Here is a 20,517-nt window from a genome sequence, read left to right as displayed (position 1 = left end):
GTTGCGAACGAGCGTGTAAAAACTATATAAATATGTCAGAAGAAAACAGCTCTGCAGTACAGAGTTTCGACGGATTTATTCAGGTATGTTCAAAGAAAAAAAATCGGAGAGGACAAAAAAATCTGCAAGCTCGTTCGGCAGATTTTAGTTCAGCATATGCAACTAGAGAATTATCTGCTGACTCAGGCTATGTGAACATAAAACCATTTCTCAGGTAAGGATTTTTGCATAAAATATATTGATCGATTTTAATATGCTTTTGCGGTTATATAAACATCATTCTAGACGATACGCAGAAACAGAGTGCGATTTGAGATTGTCGACGTTCTTCACTGACGCAACGGAAAAGATCTTCCCTTTTCTAGAACAAGCACAGATTGAAGCAATTGTTTGTCTCGGTCTTGGAAGACTATCAGAGTGTGCAATATCTCGTCATCAACTGGCGTTCATTCGTTGTCTACAGGAAAAGATCAACTTTAAAGGGGAGATCCAATTTTATGACCCGATTTTTAATCGTGATGAAGTGAAGATTCTGCAGGACTTGGAAGGAATTGTTTTGACTGAAAACCTCGAAGGAAAATATCTAGCGGATCGGAAAACCTTGTTCTATTTGCCACATTGTCCAAAACAAATTAGTAATAATCTACTTTGGAAAAATTGGCAATTAGATTTACTTAGCAACATTATTTTGATCAGCAACAGCTTTGAAAGTATTCTGACCAATAGTCCACGACGGTTTTTGGACGCAAACGCAAAGTTTATTTTAGAAATTGCCAAATACTGCGTAGAGATTAGATTTCCGGTCAACTACAAGTACACCGATATTTTTAACGATATTTCGTTGCATTGTTTCGACATTGCAGCATTAAAAGGCGTGCATTCAGATTTTTGGAAAAGCGTGGAACCTCACTATAACGTAGATACTCTTGAGCTGATCACGAGGGAGATACAACAAAATTTAAAGGTTACTAACGATGACATCCACAGCTAGAAATGCAGGCGTTACTTTGAAAAAGCTTCTCAATGAGCTAAGAAAAGTTAGCCCCGAAGCCAATTACAAGGAGTCATTGGCAGCTAAATACATTGTTTCGCAGTTCAGAAAGTTTGAGACAACCGAGCAGCAGCACTGCAGGGCGAGAGAGGAAATGCACTTCACTGCGAAAACGTACTTGTGCTATCTGCAAAGCATTCGGAAACTTAAGGAAATAAATGCGACTTATAGTGGTCGTGGGGAACGAAGCATTCGTGACACAGCAGACATGGTTGGATTCAAACTTCCGCACGATCCCAAATAGAAAGATTGTCATCTGAACAAAAATGTACATTTGATAGACCTTACGTTAAAAATCTATATCATAGACAATAGTTTGATTAAACTCATCCGAAAGGGGTACTACAATTTGATCCTTTAGCATGAGTGAGCACTCAAACATATCAATTTCATTACAATAATCCTGCAGCTCCGGTGGTGGAACGTTCAGTGGCTCAAAGAAGAAACTCTTTCTCTTTCGAAGCCGAATGGAACAATTCAGCATTGATTGGTCTGCTGAGGAGGTGGCCACATGGATGACATCTTGTTTTAAAAGCAGTCGCCGTTGAATGACATCTTTTTCATTATGGTCTGCCAGTTCATCCTCTGCGTGCTCGTCTATTTGAATACTCATCGATAACAGATCAGCAGTTCCGAGTGTTGCTTGTAGCGAAGATGCGACTCGTCCATAGTTGGGATCACAAACTCTATCTACGATTTCCGACAAATTCATAAAATCGGTTCCATTCGATGCTTCGAGTGCTATCGTGCTCAAGTCAACAGAATCAATAGACATATCGGCTACATTATGTTTGGTGCTATTCAGCGGATCTAGAATAAAAAAAAAACATTACAGCCTGTTCCATTTCTTAACCATTTTGTAAAAATACCTCTCTGTGCAACTTCAGAAGGACTCGTCGCAAGACATGCAACGTCATTTAACGGTTCTGAATTTTCTTTATCGAAGTCGTCTGTGTTATAGAGCTGTGCACCAATCGTGCCGTCGCTAATTGCAGACAAAAACTCTTCCAAACGTCTTTGTGTAGCATCTTTTGGTTTCTTCATTGTTCTCTTTTTACGTTGCTCACAATCCGGCACCTTTTTCGTTCTTTTTGGTTTTGTCTTAGGTGCTCTAAATGCTTGAACAAGTTCTGGATAGGCGGCTTCAACAGAATCTTGCGGTTCAATAGTACTCCAAAGAGATTCTAGCGTGTTTCCTGTCTCATCTAAGAATGCCTGAATTTGATCTTCCGGAATCAACCCCGCAAAGCAAGAGTCCTCATGTTTCCATACTATTTCAAAGCTCGCTACACCCTTAGGCGAACGTTTTTTCTTGATAAAGTCAGGTTTGAGGGCAATAGTTATTTTTTTCGTTGAATTTCCAGCAAGCGCCAATATTTGCCATCTAGTCAACAAAGGGAGCAGTTTTTGAAAACTGTAGATTTCGTTCCACTGCAGAAGGTCAGATATGCTACGCTACAAAAAATATACGTTGAGTAAAACTAACAGAAAGCAGCGATGAGTCAATGCTTACAATAAACTTTACAAGATTAGGTTGCCTCCATTCCAGGTCCAGTTTTGGAAGCTCACAAGACCGCACCATGAACTCGTCTATTATTGCTTCTGGTGGAAATTCTGGTTGCAGCAGAGCCTTTCGTTTAACATCCATTTCTGCCTTAATATTTGCCCTTTGTTGTTTCCATTTACTGTCATCACAGCCATTTTTTGTTTTACAATCCTGACAACCATAACGGCGGTGATTGAAGGTCTTTCCATTATGACCACAATCTGCGCAGATATTTTTGTCATCCACTTTGATTTCCAATTCTGTCAATGTATCAGCTGTTTTCCTCCATGATCGAATACGTGTCAATATATCTTTACTCGAATGACTTCCTAACAGTTTACTGACTGCTTCTCGGCCTACCCCGGGTACTCCGGCAGGACAGTAATCACATCCTGCCAAAATACCCATAACGACTATTTTTTCCTGACCCAAGTCTATAACTTGGCTAATCTTTTCTAAATCGTACACATCAACCGAGCCTCCGTTCTGGGAAGCACAAAAATTACGGAAAACTCTAATCGCTCCATAAGCGAAGCAATCCGAATCCTGACTTACAACGCCATATACAAGATTGTCATGATTGAGATAGGCACATAACGCTTCTGCCTCGCCCGGAGCCTGAACGCAAACCAAACCCAATGCACTGAGCAACTCTTCACACTGTTTCAACACATTGTGGAAACGATTACGTTTTTGTTCCTTCGGAACACATGGTTTTTTCTCTTCAGTTCGTTTGCGTACCTCTTTATCACAATTTGCGGCCTTTTTTGGACGAGCTCCGCGAAATTGCAACTGGTTTCTTTTGATGATTACTCCGTATTTAAGTGGTGGTGCAGTGCCCTCCAGAATAAAGACGGGAACGATTCCTGTTTGCAGTAGATAGCAAGTGCGGAAAAACAAATTTCTGAAATGTACAAAATTTTAACAATAGATTCTAGACACTACATATCAAAGGTAGGTAGTTACCTTAAATAAAACCGAGGGTGAACAAAATAGTCTACAACGTTAAGACTTTCACATACCCATCCTGAAAGGTCAATTGCAACCGCTTTATTATTCAACTCAAACAGAGGCTTCCTTTCGCAGTACGGTGTTAAGACGTTCCATAGATCCTTTATGCCCATAGTTTCAGCTATGATTGTTTATTGCATTGAAAATATTAAAATACATTATAGAAAAATTCTCGACAAACAAGCCAACTGTCAAAATTCTCTTCGAATGGAAATTCCGGATAAACTGTTATTGGTCGAATGCAGTTCATAGCAGTTAATGAAAGAGAAAGAAATTGAAAGATGCAAGAAAATTAGGCTGTGCACGACGACGAAGTCGACTGATATAGCGGCATAAAACAACTTTCGGCGAGATGGGCCAACCCTGGCCTTAGCCTGCATGCACGATTAAATAAAACAACCTGCAGAATAGTTCTTTTAACTTACTTTTGAGTTGTGCGTCGCTTTCGCACTTATTAGTGTTGTCAAAAACAAAAGGAGAGATTCGACTCAGTCGAGGTCTTCCGTGGAGGAAGGTACTTTTGAGTTGTTTGGGGTGAACTCAAAATTAGGTAAATTCAACTTAAATTTGAGTATAAAAAACCTATCAATGAGTTGTAATTTTTGCCGTGGTTAAATGGAAACTACCTTCAACACGGTTTACCTAATTTTAAGTTCCCCCACGATACCACGAGATTGAGTCAAAGGAACTCAATTTTAGGTAGTTTTTCGTTTCCGTGTGGAAATGACAATACAAATAAAACAATAATTCTTGAGCGTTTTTTCAAAACGTCATATCTGCAATTAGTTACTCTTTGTTTACTTTCTCTTCTGTTAATAATTCGGTCACTTTAACATTTATCCCTCAGCTCTTTGCATAATATGCTAGGTAAAACCACCGTCTTTCGATCTGTACTGTAAAATAAGTGAAAAGTGTTATAGTGACGCCGTAAAAATCGAAAGAGAAAGTAAACAAAGAGAGTAACTCATTGCAGATATGACATTTTGAAAAAACGCTCAAGAATTAGGCAATCCATGACGTTTCTGATCAGCTGATTACTTCTTGTTTACTCATTCTGACGTTACTCCGAGGGGTGCGACGTCCAACAATATCGTTGATTCGATTCAACCAGCCTCCTGGCAACCCTATACCATCATATGGAGTTTGACAGCGACCTACATATATGGGGCGTTATAGCTACAAAGCCCCAAACAAAGAATTATGTTCGGCACTATACACGATATTCAAACATTCCACACGACGTTTTGCATCTTGTGGGATGATTTAATACCATATTATTCAGAAAATCAACATTTAGTAACTAATTACAGCTTTTAATCATACGATTCAAAATTAATGTTTTGATTTTCATGGCAGTGATGCTGGCTGTACAGAGACGTCGTCCTTGGCAGGGGGCTGGATTCAACATCAAACGAATCGGACTAACGAAAGATGTTTGTCGAATGAGTTTTTCTGTTCGCAGGAGTGAACCTGAACCCACCGCTGAATTGTCAAATAAACGTCTAATGGATTGCCTAATTGCTATGAGCCGTGTTTATTCAATGCTGTATATATAGGTGTGGCAGAACACACGGTTTGCTAGTGTTGGCAACCAAAAATATGTAAACAATCCAGAAGCACAACGGGTAGACGTCATAAGCGGCCCTTACACGTTCAATATTTTTGTCAATACCAGTATTGACGATATTGTTACAATATTTCAGTCCCGTTTGAAATCCACATCGTCAATACAACTTTTTTCCTCCATTACACGTACAATACTTTTGTCAATACTCTCTAGTATTGACAAAAATATTCAACGTGTAAGGGCCGCTATAGCGTTCACACGATTCCATGGGAGCGGAACGACCGGTATGACGAAAGCAAGTCGATTAAATTTTGAGCGAATTCGTTGCCAGAATTCACACACAAATCGCGCAAAATGCTCGCAGCAACTCTGCTAGCATCAATTTCGTTTTGCTCAACTTTTGCTAACTTTCTGCTTGCCACGCTGACTGGGAAGTCTCTGCGATGACCAGGGATGCCAGGTGATATTTTGAAAAATCTGTGCGCGGCCCGCTTTAAAATCTGTGTCTATCTGTGTTACTGAAAACGTTCAAATTTGGCTGAAAACAAGATGTGGAGACCTTTTTTTGGTTTTCGCGCACAAAAATTAAGCGCAAGGTCAAAAACTGAAAAATCTATGCTTATCTGTGCATTGTAGAAGAAGGCTGTGAAAATCTGTGCATTAAAACAGAAAACTGTGGAAATCTGTGCAGTTTTTGCAATCTTAGCATATTGAAAATCTGTGAAACAGATAAAACCGTGCACCTGGCATCCCTGGCGATGATTGTATATTCTCATTTCGACATAGATCTTTCATTAGGGCTTAAATCGCAAATGTAAACAAACTACGTTTTCGCTATTATGACATTATGCGACAAAAATACTACAAGATTGAGGTGAAAATTAGTTAAAATGGTTTTTAGTTCGATTTATAATTAAAGAAAACAAAACGGCGAAACATGCATTTTCTTCGAGATTTCGACTTAGGCCCTTCTTCTCATATGGAATATAAAGGCTAAACTTACATTTTTTGACAGAACCGGGCGTACGGTTATTATTCACAAAATTATTCTTTAAACGGCGGTTCTATTATATAAATGATAAGCAATATCTACTAGGATCATGTCTACTCGATAGTTGTTGCACATAAACATTCGAATATTTCGATATTTTCATGAAATTCGAAGAAAAGATGCACGCGCCCTATCATTTACATTGGGTTTCTATGCGCCCATTTGCTGAGCCCTATTAAAAAGTATACTGTCAAGCTCGCCCATTTACCCAGCCCTACCCAGCAAGACAGAGTCAGTTTAGCCCTTTTACCGCGCCCTTCTGAAAATTATGTACACCGTTTAGCCCTTCCGCAAATGGTGGTTGCTGAAGGGCGAAATCACGACTGGGATGCAAATTGGGCGTAAGCATTTTTTTAGTTTCTACCCACTAAAAGCACATAGGAATTAAATTCTTTGTTATATTGTCATAAGGTTTAACCAAAGATGCTTCCGGAAAAACATGGTCATAAAGTAATTTATACCTACAATAAAAACTACATTTAGAAAAGCATCGCCGTATATTGAAACTGATTTTTCTCCATTTGAGTACATTGCGACTTTGGCCCTATTGAAAGATCTGTGTCGATTTCTTTAAGTTTAAACTAAAGAGATTATAACTACTAGAGGGAGCATAGCGCTAGTGTCTCCATGTATTCACGGACTGAAACATGGGGTTTCGCTCTAGCATATTGTATCCCATTACTTTGACATGTGTGTACCCGGGGAATATGTGTCAAACTAATGAGCCTAGTATATGTAAGATCGTGATGATAAATTATCAGTGTTAGCAGCGGCATGCAGGTAACTGGCATCCCTATCTCTACATACAGAGTTTGACAATAGGCAACATCTCTTTTCCACTGATCGATGGGGGTCAGTTTGACAACGTCAAAATCGCTTAAAATGTCATCAACAAACAATAGTAGCAGTAAACAAAAGAAAACAATGAACACTTTAACTGATTTGATGTAAACTAAAGTGCTCCTCGCTCGTATTTAAAATTAATTTCGTTCGTTTTGTTACAAGCAAAGTTCTTATGTTGGCTACGAAAATATGACGTCACGTCACCCTCTTGGCGGTATGCGACCTCTAGTAGTTATAATCTCTTTTGTTTAAACGGTGTCGTGGCAAGACGGATACAGGTGCACATTTTTTTTTCTGTGTGAGTACGGTTGTCATTTTTCTTTGATAAAGCCGAAAAACAAGCGGATATGAAGAAGAAAAGCACAAACAAATGACGTAGTGGGCCTTTCTGTTGCCATAAGTTTTCTTTCGGTTCGGTCATAGTTAGTTTAATCGGTTTTTTCGAAGTAAAAAGTGTCCGTAAGTGTTCTAATAGGTAGATCCGAGGTGAAGCTCGGCCTTTTCTCACTTTTCATCGTGCGCAAAAGAATCAGGTTGCTCGTTCGTTCACTTCAAGGGCCCCGGCCGCCATGCTTTATTTTGCAAGTATTAAACTAATACACTCAAAAGTGTCAAATGTTCCCACCTTTCTCCCATCTTGGTGTCGTGGTGTACTGACAGTGTTGGAAGAAATAATGACTTTCTGCATTTGGATTGAACCATAAGTTTTAAAATCGTTATAACTATTTTTTGAAAACTCGTAGCTAGTTATCGTCTTCGACAAAGTTGTTAACCAAGGTTTGAACTGTAGTTTTATAAAGCTGTTTTTTCATGGTGAATGAAATGGCGATCTTTATTAACGGAAATGCAAAATAATTGATTTCTCCATGTAAAATCCCATATAAACGCAATGCGCAAACCCGGGTAGCAACCGACCGCTCCCATACTTTGCACAGGCATTTGGGAGCACAAAAGGAACTCAAAAAGATCTGTGCTGAAAAATGTCATATTCGAGCCACTCTATTGTCCATCCCTAAATGTAACTGGTTTAAGGTTGCACAAAGAATGCGTAAAATTCGCAAACGAAAAAAGCAGTTTTTTTCCACACCGTATGTCAGATCTTCATAAAAATCAATCAGCGTATGTAGAATGTTGTTACTGTACTGCTGATTGATTTTTGTGAAGATCTGACATACGGTGTGGAAAAAAACTGCTTTTTTCGTTTGCGAATTTTACGCATTCTCTGTGCAACCTTAAGTAAACACCATCGGTGCAAAAGTGTCTCTTGATGTATACAACAAAATAAGCACAACCTGGCCAACCTCAGTTTATAATGAAATAGCAAATCTGGAAGAAATCTGCGTTAAGTGATTTAGAAACAGCAATGACTATAACATCTATTGTTCAATAAGTGTTTGTACAGTAAATACTATTATTAAATTTTATTCGGGATTGCTTAATAATGACACTATTTATTGTCATCAGTCGTGTAAGGGCACCTAATTATAGTTACTATATTCATAGTTAGGCGGAGACACTGAGCGGAGCCAATTGAACATGTCAAATAATCAATCGAGCATGACGTCACATAACATGTTCTCTTTGGATGTATATGGAAAAGGTATTGTGATTATGGTTATAACTATTTTACTCTTGTCTTGTGTTATCGAGTGTAGAGAAACGATCAGAACCAATTTTTTTCTGTAACAAGAAGAGATATTCGCACAAGTATGAAATCATATCATCAGATCTTCGAATTGGTTTCTCTATTCGTGCATGTAAAGTTCTTACTTACGACGACAATGAAATTATTAAGCAAGAGCTTGAACATTTACATGGGATGCCAGTGTTTTTTTTCCTGAAATAAGAGCTGGCAGTTTTCCGGCTTTTGTGTCCGCTTAACTCTTAATATAGTAACTCTACACCTAATGACCTAGCGTTTGCTTAAGTATCCATTCGCCGACCATAAAACCCATGGTATCTGCAGAACGTAAAACAAATGCATGCTCAAACTTTCTTGTACACAGCTCAGCATCGACTTCTGGAATTTTTTGCTTTAGTTCCTGGTAGTATTTTAATGGAGTCCAACCATCAGTGGCGCCGTAGTAAAATTTGAGGCGATGCTTGTTCAATCTTATCGTTTCTACATCCAACTCGCGAACCTGCTTCATTTCGTCCATGGCCATAAACCAAACCTTGTCAATAACAGCAGGATGGGTGTACTTTAACGCAGTCCCTAGGTAATACTTTGGAGTTCTAGTGAACAGGAAATAAACGTAGATTATCCAAATTTTTATAATGTTGGGAAGTAAAGCAAAACATCGATAGAACCATTCTATTATGAAATAGATTGGTTTAACGATTCTGGTTAAAATGAAACCGTTTCTAGCTTCAGCCATTCGTTCAATTGTTGGAAATAGAAAATAGCAGTACTGAATTCGTTTGCTTATGTCCGGAATTTTGATCAATTCTAGTGCTAGATAACATCCAATCGAGTGTCCAATAAGATGTATTTTTACATCTTGTGGCACATATTTACGAATGAATTCGATTTTGTGCTGCAGCTGGCCGTTGAGATTGTACAGGTTCTCATTGTTCCTAATAGATGGGACGGCTTTTTTGTATGGACTCTCAGCAGCCTCGTCATGACCGGCGTGACCTATGTAATAACATTTTACAATCACGATTGGAATGTTCTACTTATACTATAATGCATATAAAATTGAATGCTTACCAATAACCCATACGGGCATCTTCTTATCAAGACATTCGTACACCGTGGAAAGGAATTTTGTATAGAATCCGGGCAATCCTGGATTTCCAGTGATACATAGCACAATTTCTTTGTTTTTGCCAAGTGACTCTTCAATCCACTTGCCCCAAGTTAAGATGTGGGTTGGCACCTTCGCTATTATTGGGTAAGATTCTTGCATCATTTGTAGAACTGTATTGACTTTTAAAACGGTTTGCTGTAATTTTATTTGTATATTTATATGCAGAACAAAAACTTGTCACTCACAAATTATAATCAATGTATCGTTTTTAAATTTTACTGTATATGGCTCTCTAATTGAATTATTCAAAACATTTTAACCTCATAATGACAAAAAGCTAATCCACCAGGCTCTCGTCCGATTATAAAACTATAATAAAAAAGGAAGAGGGCAAAGTACTACATAACATTCGTTGATAAAGGTTTATGATATTGATAATCAATGAGATATATATAGATGTGGCAGAACACACGGTTTGCTAGTATTGGCAACCAAAAATATGTAAACAATCCAGAAGCACATAGCGTTCACACACGGTTAAATAAAACAACCTGCAGAATAAGTTCTTTTAACTTACTTTTGAGTTGTGCGTCGCTTTCGCACTTATTAGTGTTGTCAAAAACAAAAGGAGAGATTCGACTAAGTCGAGGTCTTCCGTGGAGGAAGGTACTTTTGAGTTGTTTGGGGTGAACTCAAAATTAGGTAAATTCAACTTAAATTTGAGTATAAAAAACCTATCAATGAGTTGTAATTTTTGCCGTGGTTAAGGTTGCACAGAGAAAGCGCAAAATTCGCAAACGAAAAAAGCAGTTTTTTTTCCACACCGTATGTCAGATCTTCATAAAAATCAATCAGCGTATGTAGAATGTTGTTACAGTACTGCTGATTGATTTTTATGAAGATCTGACATACGGTGTGGAAAAAAACTGCTTTTTTCGTTTGCGAATTTTGCGCTTTCTCTGTGCAACCTTAAATGGAAACTACCTTCAACACGGTTTACCTAATTTTAAGTTCCCCCGCGATACCACGAGATTGAGTCAAAGGAACTCAATTTTAGGTAGTTTTTCGTTTCCGTGCACGTTCAATGGAGCGGAACCAAGACGGATACAGGTGTGCACATTTTTTTTCTGTGAGTGCGGTTGTCATTTTTCTTTGATAAAGCCGAAAAAAACAAGAGGATTTGAAGAAGAAAAGCACAAACAAATGACGTAGTTGGCCTTTCTGTTGCCATAAGTTTTCTTTCGGTTCGGTCTTAGTTATTTTAATCGGTTTTTTCGAAGTAAAAAGTGTCCGTAAGTGTTCTGATAGGTAGATCCGAGGTGAAGCTCGGCCTTTTCTCACTTTTCATCGTGCGCAAAAGAATCAGGATGCTCGTTCGTTCACTTCAAGGGCCCCGGCCGCCATGCTTAATTTTGCAAGTATTAAACTAATACACTCAAAAGTGTCAAATGTTCCCACCTTTCTCCCATCTTGGAGCGGAACGAACGGTATGACGAAAGCAAGTCGATTTATTCACACCACTCATGTAAGATTCATCTTACGAATAGAGCCCTCTTCGCCATACCTGTATATACGACGTTGATTGATAATTAGGCATCACACCAATCGACATTACCCCACAAAATGAGCCGGATGAACTTCGTTTGACAATTCTCGGTGGTTTGTTTACATGGAAGTTACATGAGTTCGAATATAACAGATGAGCACCCGTTGCACTCGCACTCATGTAACTGACAAAGTAAACAAACCACCGAGAATTGTCAAACATGAACTTCATTCATCCTGAGTTCATTCGTGTCGTCATCTTGTAGAACTCAATAGCCTAACCCATGTACAGTTGTGTTCAGGGGTGCCAACCTTCCAGATTTATCTGGATTCTTCCAGATTTTTAAGCGTCGTCCAGACATACAGATTTATGTTTTTCTGATCCAGATTTCAGAAAATTTGTCCAGATTTATCCAGACGATTTGAAAAATAACAAAATGAGATACAAGAATGCATCGTTGATTTGTAAACCACCTTTTCGAGCTACGATTTTGAAAACAAAACTTTTTAGAATAGCTGGAAACACAAATGGCAAAGTTTTTGTTCGCTAAAAGCGAATAAATTTTGTTAAGTTTGCATCAGCTGGAAATTTCAACAATCCAAGATGCTGAAAGCTCACAGCCTCAAATTCAATCCTCAAGCTTTTTCAAAAAAATAGGCCATCCAGACAATTCCAGACTTTTTCGAAAATTATTACAGACTTCTTGGAAAAACACTTGGCATCCCTGGTTGTGATAGTGCGAGATTGAGGTTGAAAGCGGTTCTTAAGCGGACCCTACACGAGACATAAATATTGTCAATAAATATATTGACAAGACTGATTCAATCCATCAATCCCATTTAAATTCTACAGAATCAATATTTTCAAGCTTACACCATTAATATATTGATCAATATACACGGAAACAAAAAACTACCTAAAATTGAGTTCCTTTGACTCAATCTCGTGGTATCGTGGGGGAACTTAAAATTAGGTAAACCGTGTTGAAGGTAGTTTCCATTTAACCACGGCAAAAATTACAACTCATTGATAGGTTTTTTATACTCAAATTTAAGTTGAATTTACCTAATTTTGAGTTCACCCCAAACAACTCAAAAGTAACTTCCCCCACGGAAGATCTCGACTGAGTCGAACCTCTCGTTTTGTTTTTGACAACACTAATAAGTGCGAAAGCGACGCACAACTCAAAAGTAAGTTAAAAGAACTTTTCTGCAGGTTGTTTTATTTAACCGTGTATGATTTATTGGCCATATTTCTGCTCGTGTAGGGTCGCTTTACACGTTCAATGTCGTTTAAGGTTGCACAGAGAATGCGCAAAATTCGCAAACGAAAAAAGCAGTTTTTTCCACACTGTATGTCAGATCTTCATAAAAATCAATCAGCGTATGTAGAATGTTGTTACAGTACTGCTGATTGATTTTTATGAAGATCTAACATACGGTGTGGAAAAAAACTGCTTTTTTCGTTTGCGAATTTGGCGCATTCTCTGTGCAACCTTAACTACTAGAGAGTACCCACTGAGACGTCCAAAAAATTGTTTCAAAATCGTTCAACACGGGTCCAACGATGGACGTTCGTTGAACGGTTATTTGGACGTTGTCCAAATTGGTCCAACGAACGTCCTTCATTGGACGATTTTGAAACCAACCGTTCTTAGAGGGTATTTACGTTTATCCAGTAAAGTTCAGCCAGAAATGAGCCGGAATTCTGGCTGGTTTGAGTTACTATCCCGGCTCCATTGACACAACCGATTCTAGTTAGAATCCAGCAGCACGATTCTAGTTAGAATCCAGCCAGCACCTTTCCGGTCAAACCATTCGGAACTTGATTCGGGATCCTGAATGGAACCACTATGGATTCCAGCTCAAATGCAACAACGATTCTAAAACCGATTAAGGCTGTGAACCATTTGGCGATTTTTTTTAACCATTAGTTAAAATTTGACAGTTCGAAAGTTATTTTCTCTTGAATGGAAAAATTTAACCGAGAGAGCGAACCATTTCAAAAGTTGACATATGGATAGTTATTTAGAATTGACAGCTGCGATAACCACAAGATGGTAGAGGTGTGAACATTTGTCGATATTTTGAAAACGTGGTTTCAAAATCGTCCAATGAAGGACGTTTGTTGGACCAATTTGGGCAACGTCCAAATAACCGTTCAACGAACGTCCATCATAGGACCCGTGTTGAACGATTTTGAAACAATTTTTTGGACGTCTCAGTGGGAGGGAAGTTTTCGCCTTACGGTTATTAACGGTTTTTCTGCCGGATTTCTGCCAGGCACGCACCGGCAGGACCGGTTTAGTACCGCTTCAGGCTTTGCTTGTATTTTTTTTCTTAATTTTGTTAAATTTTATGTAAATTTATAATAAAAACATGTCTGGAGACATGAAATCCATATTACTTACCATGTTTGAAACCAAAATCTTTGTTTCTCCCTATTTTTGCATCTGCCAAAACTATCCTTCTTGGAAAAATGTAAATATGGCGAAAATGAAACAACGATAAACAAAACAGAACCGGCGAGGCGAATCTGCCTGCCATAACTGGAACCCGGTCAAACCATTCGGAATTTGATTCGGAATCCTGAATGGAGTCAGTATGCATTCCAAATCAAATGCAACAACCGATTCTGAGTCGGAATCGGTTGTTGCATTTGATTTGGAATCCATAATGACTCCATCACAGAGAACAGACATCCATGATCGAACAAAAATATTTAAAAAACGTGTGAAAACATTTGAATTAATATACGAAAAACACTAGCGCCGCCGCACCAACCTATCCCAACTATCCGTCAAATCGATTCCGGAACCGGTTCGAAGTCCTGGATGGATTCAGCATGGAATCTAGCTCAAAGAAAACAACCGATTCCGACTCTATCGGTTGACGCATTTGAGCTGGAATTCATGCTGGAAGTCCGAATCGGTTCCGGACTAGTTTGACTGGGTAGAGGAATAACCGCTGTCAGTTCTGTCGCACTCAGCCACAAAAAAACATGACGACAGTAGCGCACCTGGTTTAGATATCCAAACTACCTTCGAAACCGTTAGAGATTTTACACAAGTTGAATGCTGAAGATGAACGTCTGTTCTCTGTGACTCCATTAAGAAATCCGAACCGGTTCCGGAACGAGTTTAACTGGGAAGGAGTATAGCTGAATTCTGGCAGCGCCATTTTGATAATTTTGACAGCTGCCGGAATCCTGATGGATTTTTGCTGGCTGCCCGTTTTTCTTCCAAGCGGGTGGTATACGGAAACAAAAAACTACCTAAAATTGAGTTCCTTTGACTCAATCTCGTGGTATCGTGGGGGAACTTAAAATTAGGTAAACCGTGTTGAAGGTAGTTTCCATTTAACCACAGCAAAAACTACAACTCATTGATAGGTTTTTTATACTCAAATTTAAGTTGAATTTACCTAATTTGGAGTTCACCCCAAACAACTCAAAAGTAACTTCCCCCACGGAAGATCTCGACTGAGTCGAACCTCTCGTTTTGTTTTTGACAACACTAATAAGTGCGAAAGCGACGCACAACTCAAAAGTAAGTTAAAAGAACTTTTCTGCAGGTTGTTTTATTTAACCGTGTAGGTAATGGATTTTAAGTGTGTACACTGTAAAATATACAAATTCAGTTTTGGACGTTTATCAAAGATCTGTCATAAATAAACTGATCACTGATGCCTTGATGGTGCAGGTCCAAATATATACAGTTTGGCGGTGGCATTCTGCGATTTATTGGTTGATTATTCCATAAATTGGTCTATAAAGTGAATTGGTGGTATTACAGTTAAAAATGAATGATCACACGAAGCATTCAACAGAGGTAAAAACAGAAAAACATGAAGAGCGCGTTGGAACAGCTGGAGGAGGTGGCGGCTCCCAGGAAGCCACCCGTCAAGACAGTATCGAGCGTATTCTCCAGCGGAAACAAAGAGTTTATCAGTTGCCGCGCAATCAGAAGCTGACCAAATTGTCCATGTATTCGGCATGTCAGGGAACAGATTGTCGTTGCACTGGCTGGAAGACGCCGGAAGAGAATCGTCACAAAGACGTGGAAGTTGATTATTGTCCAAATTTTAAGGAAGAATGTCGAAACCCAAATTGTAAACATACCCTGGAGATGCACATTTCTCATTTGGGGGAAATTAGTGACGATCAGATAAATGAGCTGCTGGGAGCGATTGTGGATGTTGAAAACCTTTACATGAGTATGCTAAGAGAAACGGACACGGATACCAAGAAGGTTTACGCCTATTTATTTCGGGTGAGATAATAGCAATAACGAAACATTACATTCAAATTTAACTATCGCATTTGTTGTAGCTTTTAAGACAATGTATTCTTACTAGAGCACAGGCAGTGATTCGAGGTCCGTTGGGAGATCCCCCGTTTGAGCATCCCTCCATTTCAAAAGCTGTCACAAATTTTGTCGTACACAAATATAGCCACTTGAATCCCGGAGAATTAGAAACCATGACAGAAGTCGCAAAAACCTTTCTCCATTGTTTAAATCATTGGAACTTTGAGGCCCCGAGTGCACGGAAAGATTTGAGTCATGAGGATGCTTCGAACTACAAAATCAACTACACTCGTTGGTTGGTGTTTTGTCATGTACCAGCATTTTGCAGCTCACTACGTCACTTTGAGACATCAATTGTGTTTGGCCGTACACTGTTAAAAGCCGTTTATCAGTATGTTTATCAGCAGCTACTTACAAAGTGTAAAACTGAGAAGGACCGGATGCCACCAGAGAAACGTAACATGTTAGCGCAGTTGCCAAAATTTTTGGAAGCTCTCAAACATGAAGTGGTCAACGAGGATTCGCAGATCTGGGATCCCAATTTCAAACCAACTGCTTCTCTAATGTTGCAAAAAAGTAAACGTCAACATGAGATTGCGGCTTCAAGCAGTGGTAAGAAATCGACTGATCCTAAGCGATATAAAAAAGATTCCGACTGTGAAGATTTGCCAGATGATGTTGTTATTCGAGCATTAAAACGTATCAATGACACCAATTACACCAGTCGTGCTGAAGTGGTGTTTCCTCCGAATGCTCCCAGAGACGAAGCTGCTAAAGCGGAAGAAAACCGCCGAGAAATTGAATTTCATGTGGTCGGCAACTCCTTAACCAAACCAGTAACCAAAGAATCGATGTTGTGGCTATTGGGTTTACATAGCGTCTTTGCTCATCAGTTACCTGGAATGCCACGAGAATATATCAGCCAGCTTGTGTTCGACCCGTAAGAGCATCACCAAATTAACGATGTTTACCGATTCAACATTTTAATTGTCAACTGATTTTTCAGCAAACACAAAACTTTGGCATTGATCAAAGATGGTCGACCAATCGGGGGTATCTGCTTCCGGACATTTGCATCACAAGGATTCACTGAGATCGTATTCTGTGCTGTTACCAGTAGTGAGCAGGTAAAGGGCTATGGGACACATCTGATGAATCATCTCAAAGATTACAGTACTCAGCGTGGAATCAAGCACTTTCTAACGTACGCTGACGAGTTTGCCATAGGATATTTTAAGAAGCAGGGCTTCTCAAAAGATATCAAAGTCGCGCGATATGTTTATGCAGGTATGCGTTTTCAATGTGGTATTAAGTTTGATAGGTATACAACGAATATTCTCTTTAGGATACATCAAAGAATATGAAGGAGCTACGTTAATGCACTGTGAACTTCACCCAAGCTTGATATATACTCAATTTAGCTCAGTCATTCGAAAGCAGAAGGAAATTGTCAAAGAATTGATTTCCCAGCGTCAATGTGAAGTTCAGAAGATACATCCTGGGTTGACGTGTTTCAAAGAAGGGGTAAGAAACTTCATGTTTAATTGGAGGGATGTTTGGGGTTTGTTATATATATATATATATATATATATATATATATATATATATATATATATATATATATATATATATATATATATATATATATATATATATATATATATATATATATATATATATATATATATATATATATATATATATATATATATATATATATATATATATATATATATATATATATATATATATATATATATATATATATATATATATATATATATATATATATATATATATATATATATATATATATATATATATATATATATATATATATATATATATATATATATATATATATATATATATATATATATATATATATATATATATATATATATATATATATATATATATATATATATATATATATATATATATATATATATATATATATATATATATATATATATATATATATATATATATATATATATATATATATATATATATATATATATATATATATATATATTATTTTGCTCATATGTCAACTAAACATCGTCCAATTTTAGCTCCGAAGCATTCCTGTTGAATCGATTCCTGGATTGCGCGAGGTAGGTTGGAGGCCTCAATTCCGTGCTCAACGTACATCCCGGCCGCTCGAAGAATCAGCCGATCCAGACAAATTAGCCAATGCCTTGAACGGTGTGTTGCAGTGTGTTCGGCAGCACTCGGCAGCCTGGCCATTTCTGAAGCCAGTAAATCCGGTCGAGGTTCCTGACTATTACGATCACATTAAATATCCGATGGATCTGAAAACGATGGGTGAAAGACTGAAAAATAAGTAAGCGTAAATGTGGAAGAAACAAATTGAAATAGTCACATCTGCATTATGAAAGAAGCGGTAGTTTAATAGAAATGATCGTACTAATCGTACTTCTTTCAGATATTATGTAGCACGAAGACTTTTCATGGCAGACATGGCACGGATTTTCACCAACTGTCGATTGTATAACTCTCCTGAAACTGAATATTATCGGTATTTGCTGTGTTCATTTCGCATTGTAGTGTTACCGGCATTTTGTTGTTCTTTTCAGCTGCGCAAATACACTCGAGCGTTACTTTCAAACTAAGATGAAGGAGGTCGGGTTGTGGGATAAATGATGTTCGCCTATGCAATTGCAGCTGGAAAAGGATTCAGATGATGATGTCGACGGGGAGGATGATGATGATAATAATATGAGAGGATCAAGGGGAGCCGAATTCGCTTCCAAACCAGATTACGGCAAGAAGAGCATAAAAACCGTTCCTGCTGCACTAAGAGAAATAGTAACGTTGATGGAACAGAGATATGACCAAACAGTTGCGGATGGAGTAGCCGATTTGGAAACTACGTAAAATTGTTATATGTATTTTGAAATACAGGATCTCTATAAAATGTAATAGTTAAAGAATTGTAGAAAAAGCTGCATCACTTTATCTCTAATATATGGCATGTGTTAAGCCAAAGGAAACAAAGCGCCGCTTTGATATATCTGCGTAAAAATGCTGTCGCATACAATTTGGCGCTAGTAACACCCACATCAATGTATTTTTGAGTACTCAAATAGTAATCGTAAACGAATTAGTCTCTCTAAACTTTCCATGTTAGTGGTAACTTATCGTCACCATGAACCATATTCTCACAGTCACGTCACCATGGGCCCTATTCTCACAGTCACGTCACCTAGTGAAGAAAATTTTGTTCTAGTCGCTAGGTGACGTGACTGTGGGAATAGGGGTCATGAATTTTGGCATGAAAATACCTGAACAATTTTATGGCGCTCAGTTCGATTTTGGCTTAAAGTAGTCCATATATAAAATATTCATCATCAAAAAAGCATATAACTTAATTTAACGACACCAACAGAATCTGTGTTTTAAGTTGTAAAGAAAGACGGCTAGTTTTGAGGGGGAAGGGGAGGAGTTGCTTCTCTAATCTTCCGGTCATCACATCACATGCTTTGGAATTCTTAGTATGTATAACAAACATGAAGATGTGACACAAGGCGCCAAGAGCGCAATAAAATCCTGTCAACCCTATTTTTCATTGGATTGTCTGCTCTAAATATATACCATTCATAAATAATATCGGATATTGACAATAGGGGAAGAGCGTCACGTAACGAGATAAAAACTAAAAATTAATTTTAGACTATCAGCGGATCAGGGATAAAAAACAAACAACATTGTTTATGAATGGCCCCCAAACAAAGAATATTCCATAACGAATATCACGTAACATCGGAGCATTGGGATCAAGGCCAAGTTCCCCCTGGGTCGTGCAAAACTGAGAAGCGTCTGCTATCTGTGCCTAAATTGATTAGGCACAGATAGCAGACGTCCATTTATTTTCATTTTTTTGTTTTGTCTTTTCATTTGGCTCGGTGCAGGAGAGCGGGACGGCCAAGGAAACGGAAAGCCAGTGGCCCAAACAGATCAAGAACAGGAGGGAGGACTGCGAACAGGGAAACAGACAACAGATGAGAAATCGTTTACTTATTTATTATAACTACGATACTAATCACAATTGTTTTGCTTTTCTTGTTTCGTTTCAGCAAACCAAAATCTATACGGACATACGAACAGTTAGGCTTTGTAGGTTCTCATCTTGAGAAATGACAATGACAATGACACTACGAGATGGCGCTGGGCCTGTGGTTTTCGACTGGCATGGTCCATTCTCATTGATTCGGAAGTCTTCTTGGCTGGTTGGTAGATATGTGCTCCTACTTGCAAGTTGATCAATTCGCTTGGGTGGGGGACATGTGGATCCTACTAGTTGTCGACTCTTTTGATCGTGAGTATGAGGCTAGTGCAGGAAAGGAGTGCATGACTGGCACCTAAGAGATAGTTAATTATTCAGGACTTGTTCTTATGATTACTAAACACGACCAAGCACACCGGCTCTCAGAAATGATAAGCAACCCTCGGGTCGGTGTGGTCTATTCGAGTCGAACCAGGCGGACATTCCGTTCGAGCAAACTTTATGGTTAATAGTGGATAAATATTTCTTACGCCTTTATTGTCAGAGATTCTTTTTGCGAAATCCTAAAATACCTTCACTGATATAGCTACTCAGGATAATAATAATAGAAAAATTAAGGGTTTGCCTGGTCCATAATGTAATGAATATGTATATTGACTAGAACAGGGATAATCGAGTTATGTTATAAGATAGAGAAGAAACAGCACAGTTGAAGGAAAAGTATTCGCGACTAAGGACTAATACTGCTAGTATGTTTACCGTTTCAATAAATAGTCGATTGATATGCTTCGGACCTAGGAGACAAAAAGG

General features: G+C 38.3%; 5 protein-coding genes across 8 annotated transcripts; 3 read left to right on the top strand and 2 right to left on the bottom strand.

The window, feature by feature from the left end:
- LOC131683471 (SRR1-like protein) lies at positions 1–991 on the top strand. The gene is made up of 2 exons (XM_058965483.1): positions 1–214; positions 286–991. The coding sequence occupies exons 1-2, from the start codon at positions 33–35 to the stop codon at positions 989–991; spliced, it is 888 nt and encodes a 295-aa protein (XP_058821466.1). The 5' UTR covers positions 1–32.
- Positions 975–1,363, top strand: LOC131683472 (protein FMC1 homolog). The gene has a single exon (XM_058965484.1). The coding sequence runs from the start codon at positions 975–977 to the stop codon at positions 1,293–1,295; it is 321 nt and encodes a 106-aa protein (XP_058821467.1). The 3' UTR covers positions 1,296–1,363.
- Positions 1,336–3,943, bottom strand: LOC131683470 (flap endonuclease GEN). The gene is made up of 4 exons (XM_058965482.1): positions 3,564–3,943; positions 2,565–3,501; positions 1,921–2,506; positions 1,336–1,861 (listed from the first exon to the last, which is right to left on the bottom strand). Exons 1-4 carry the CDS (start codon positions 3,719–3,721, stop codon positions 1,341–1,343), a joined length of 2,202 nt encoding a protein of 733 aa, XP_058821465.1. The 5' UTR covers positions 3,722–3,943; the 3' UTR covers positions 1,336–1,340.
- A 4,532-nt stretch (positions 3,944–8,475) lies between these two features.
- Positions 8,476–10,283, bottom strand: LOC131683468 (lipid droplet-associated hydrolase). Of its 4 annotated transcripts, none has more exons than XM_058965479.1 (3): positions 10,068–10,283; positions 9,783–10,017; positions 8,476–9,707 (listed from the first exon to the last, which is right to left on the bottom strand). In XM_058965479.1, the coding sequence occupies exons 2-3, from the start codon at positions 9,982–9,984 to the stop codon at positions 8,974–8,976; spliced, it is 936 nt and encodes a 311-aa protein (XP_058821462.1). In that variant the 5' UTR covers positions 9,985–10,017; positions 10,068–10,283; the 3' UTR covers positions 8,476–8,973. The 4 variants fall into 4 exon arrangements, with proteins under 4 accessions (XP_058821462.1, XP_058821461.1, XP_058821464.1 ...); XM_058965478.1 differs by having other exon boundaries at positions 9,783–10,001; XM_058965481.1 differs by having other exon boundaries at positions 9,783–9,956.
- A 4,728-nt stretch (positions 10,284–15,011) lies between these two features.
- Positions 15,012–19,035, top strand: LOC131683467 (histone acetyltransferase KAT2A). The gene is made up of 7 exons (XM_058965477.1): positions 15,012–15,638; positions 15,698–16,614; positions 16,681–16,961; positions 17,020–17,198; positions 17,753–18,024; positions 18,127–18,219; positions 18,278–19,035. The coding sequence occupies exons 1-7, from the start codon at positions 15,168–15,170 to the stop codon at positions 18,342–18,344; spliced, it is 2,280 nt and encodes a 759-aa protein (XP_058821460.1). The 5' UTR covers positions 15,012–15,167; the 3' UTR covers positions 18,345–19,035.
- Positions 19,036–20,517: the final 1,482 nt, after the last annotated feature.

The sequence above is a fragment of the Topomyia yanbarensis genome, chromosome 2 (genome assembly GCF_030247195.1).
Source record: "Topomyia yanbarensis strain Yona2022 chromosome 2, ASM3024719v1, whole genome shotgun sequence".
Classification (NCBI taxonomy): domain Eukaryota; kingdom Metazoa; phylum Arthropoda; class Insecta; order Diptera; family Culicidae; genus Topomyia; species Topomyia yanbarensis.
Note: the sequence above shows the minus strand (reverse complement) of the source record. Positions and strands in the feature narration are given on the sequence as shown.

Excerpts from the sequence above, each read along its gene's own strand:
- LOC131683472 (XM_058965484.1), top strand. The coding sequence starts at position 975 with ATGACATCCACAGCTAGAAATGCAGGCGTTACTTTGAAAAAGCTTCTC.
- LOC131683470 (XM_058965482.1), bottom strand. The coding sequence starts at position 3,721 with ATGGGCATAAAGGATCTATGGAACGTCTTAACACCGTACTGCGAAAGG. Across the intron at positions 2,507-2,564 it reads CTAATCTTGTAAAGTTTATT|CGTAGCATATCTGACCTTCT; the intron begins GTAAGCATTGAC and ends TATTTTTTGTAG. Across the intron at positions 1,862-1,920 it reads TTCTGAAGTTGCACAGAGAG|ATCCGCTGAATAGCACCAAA; the intron begins GTATTTTTACAA and ends TTTTTATTCTAG.
- LOC131683467 (XM_058965477.1), top strand. The coding sequence starts at position 15,168 with ATGAATGATCACACGAAGCATTCAACAGAGGTAAAAACAGAAAAACAT. Across the intron at positions 17,199-17,752 it reads TGACGTGTTTCAAAGAAGGG|CTCCGAAGCATTCCTGTTGA; the intron begins GTAAGAAACTTC and ends GTCCAATTTTAG. Across the intron at positions 18,220-18,277 it reads CCTGAAACTGAATATTATCG|CTGCGCAAATACACTCGAGC; the intron begins GTATTTGCTGTG and ends TGTTCTTTTCAG.
- LOC131683471 (XM_058965483.1), top strand. The coding sequence starts at position 33 with ATGTCAGAAGAAAACAGCTCTGCAGTACAGAGTTTCGACGGATTTATT. Across the intron at positions 215-285 it reads AACATAAAACCATTTCTCAG|ACGATACGCAGAAACAGAGT; the intron begins GTAAGGATTTTT and ends ACATCATTCTAG.
- LOC131683468 (XM_058965479.1), bottom strand. The coding sequence starts at position 9,984 with ATGATGCAAGAATCTTACCCAATAATAGCGAAGGTGCCAACCCACATC. Across the intron at positions 9,708-9,782 it reads GATGCCCGTATGGGTTATTG|GTCACGCCGGTCATGACGAG; the intron begins GTAAGCATTCAA and ends GTTATTACATAG.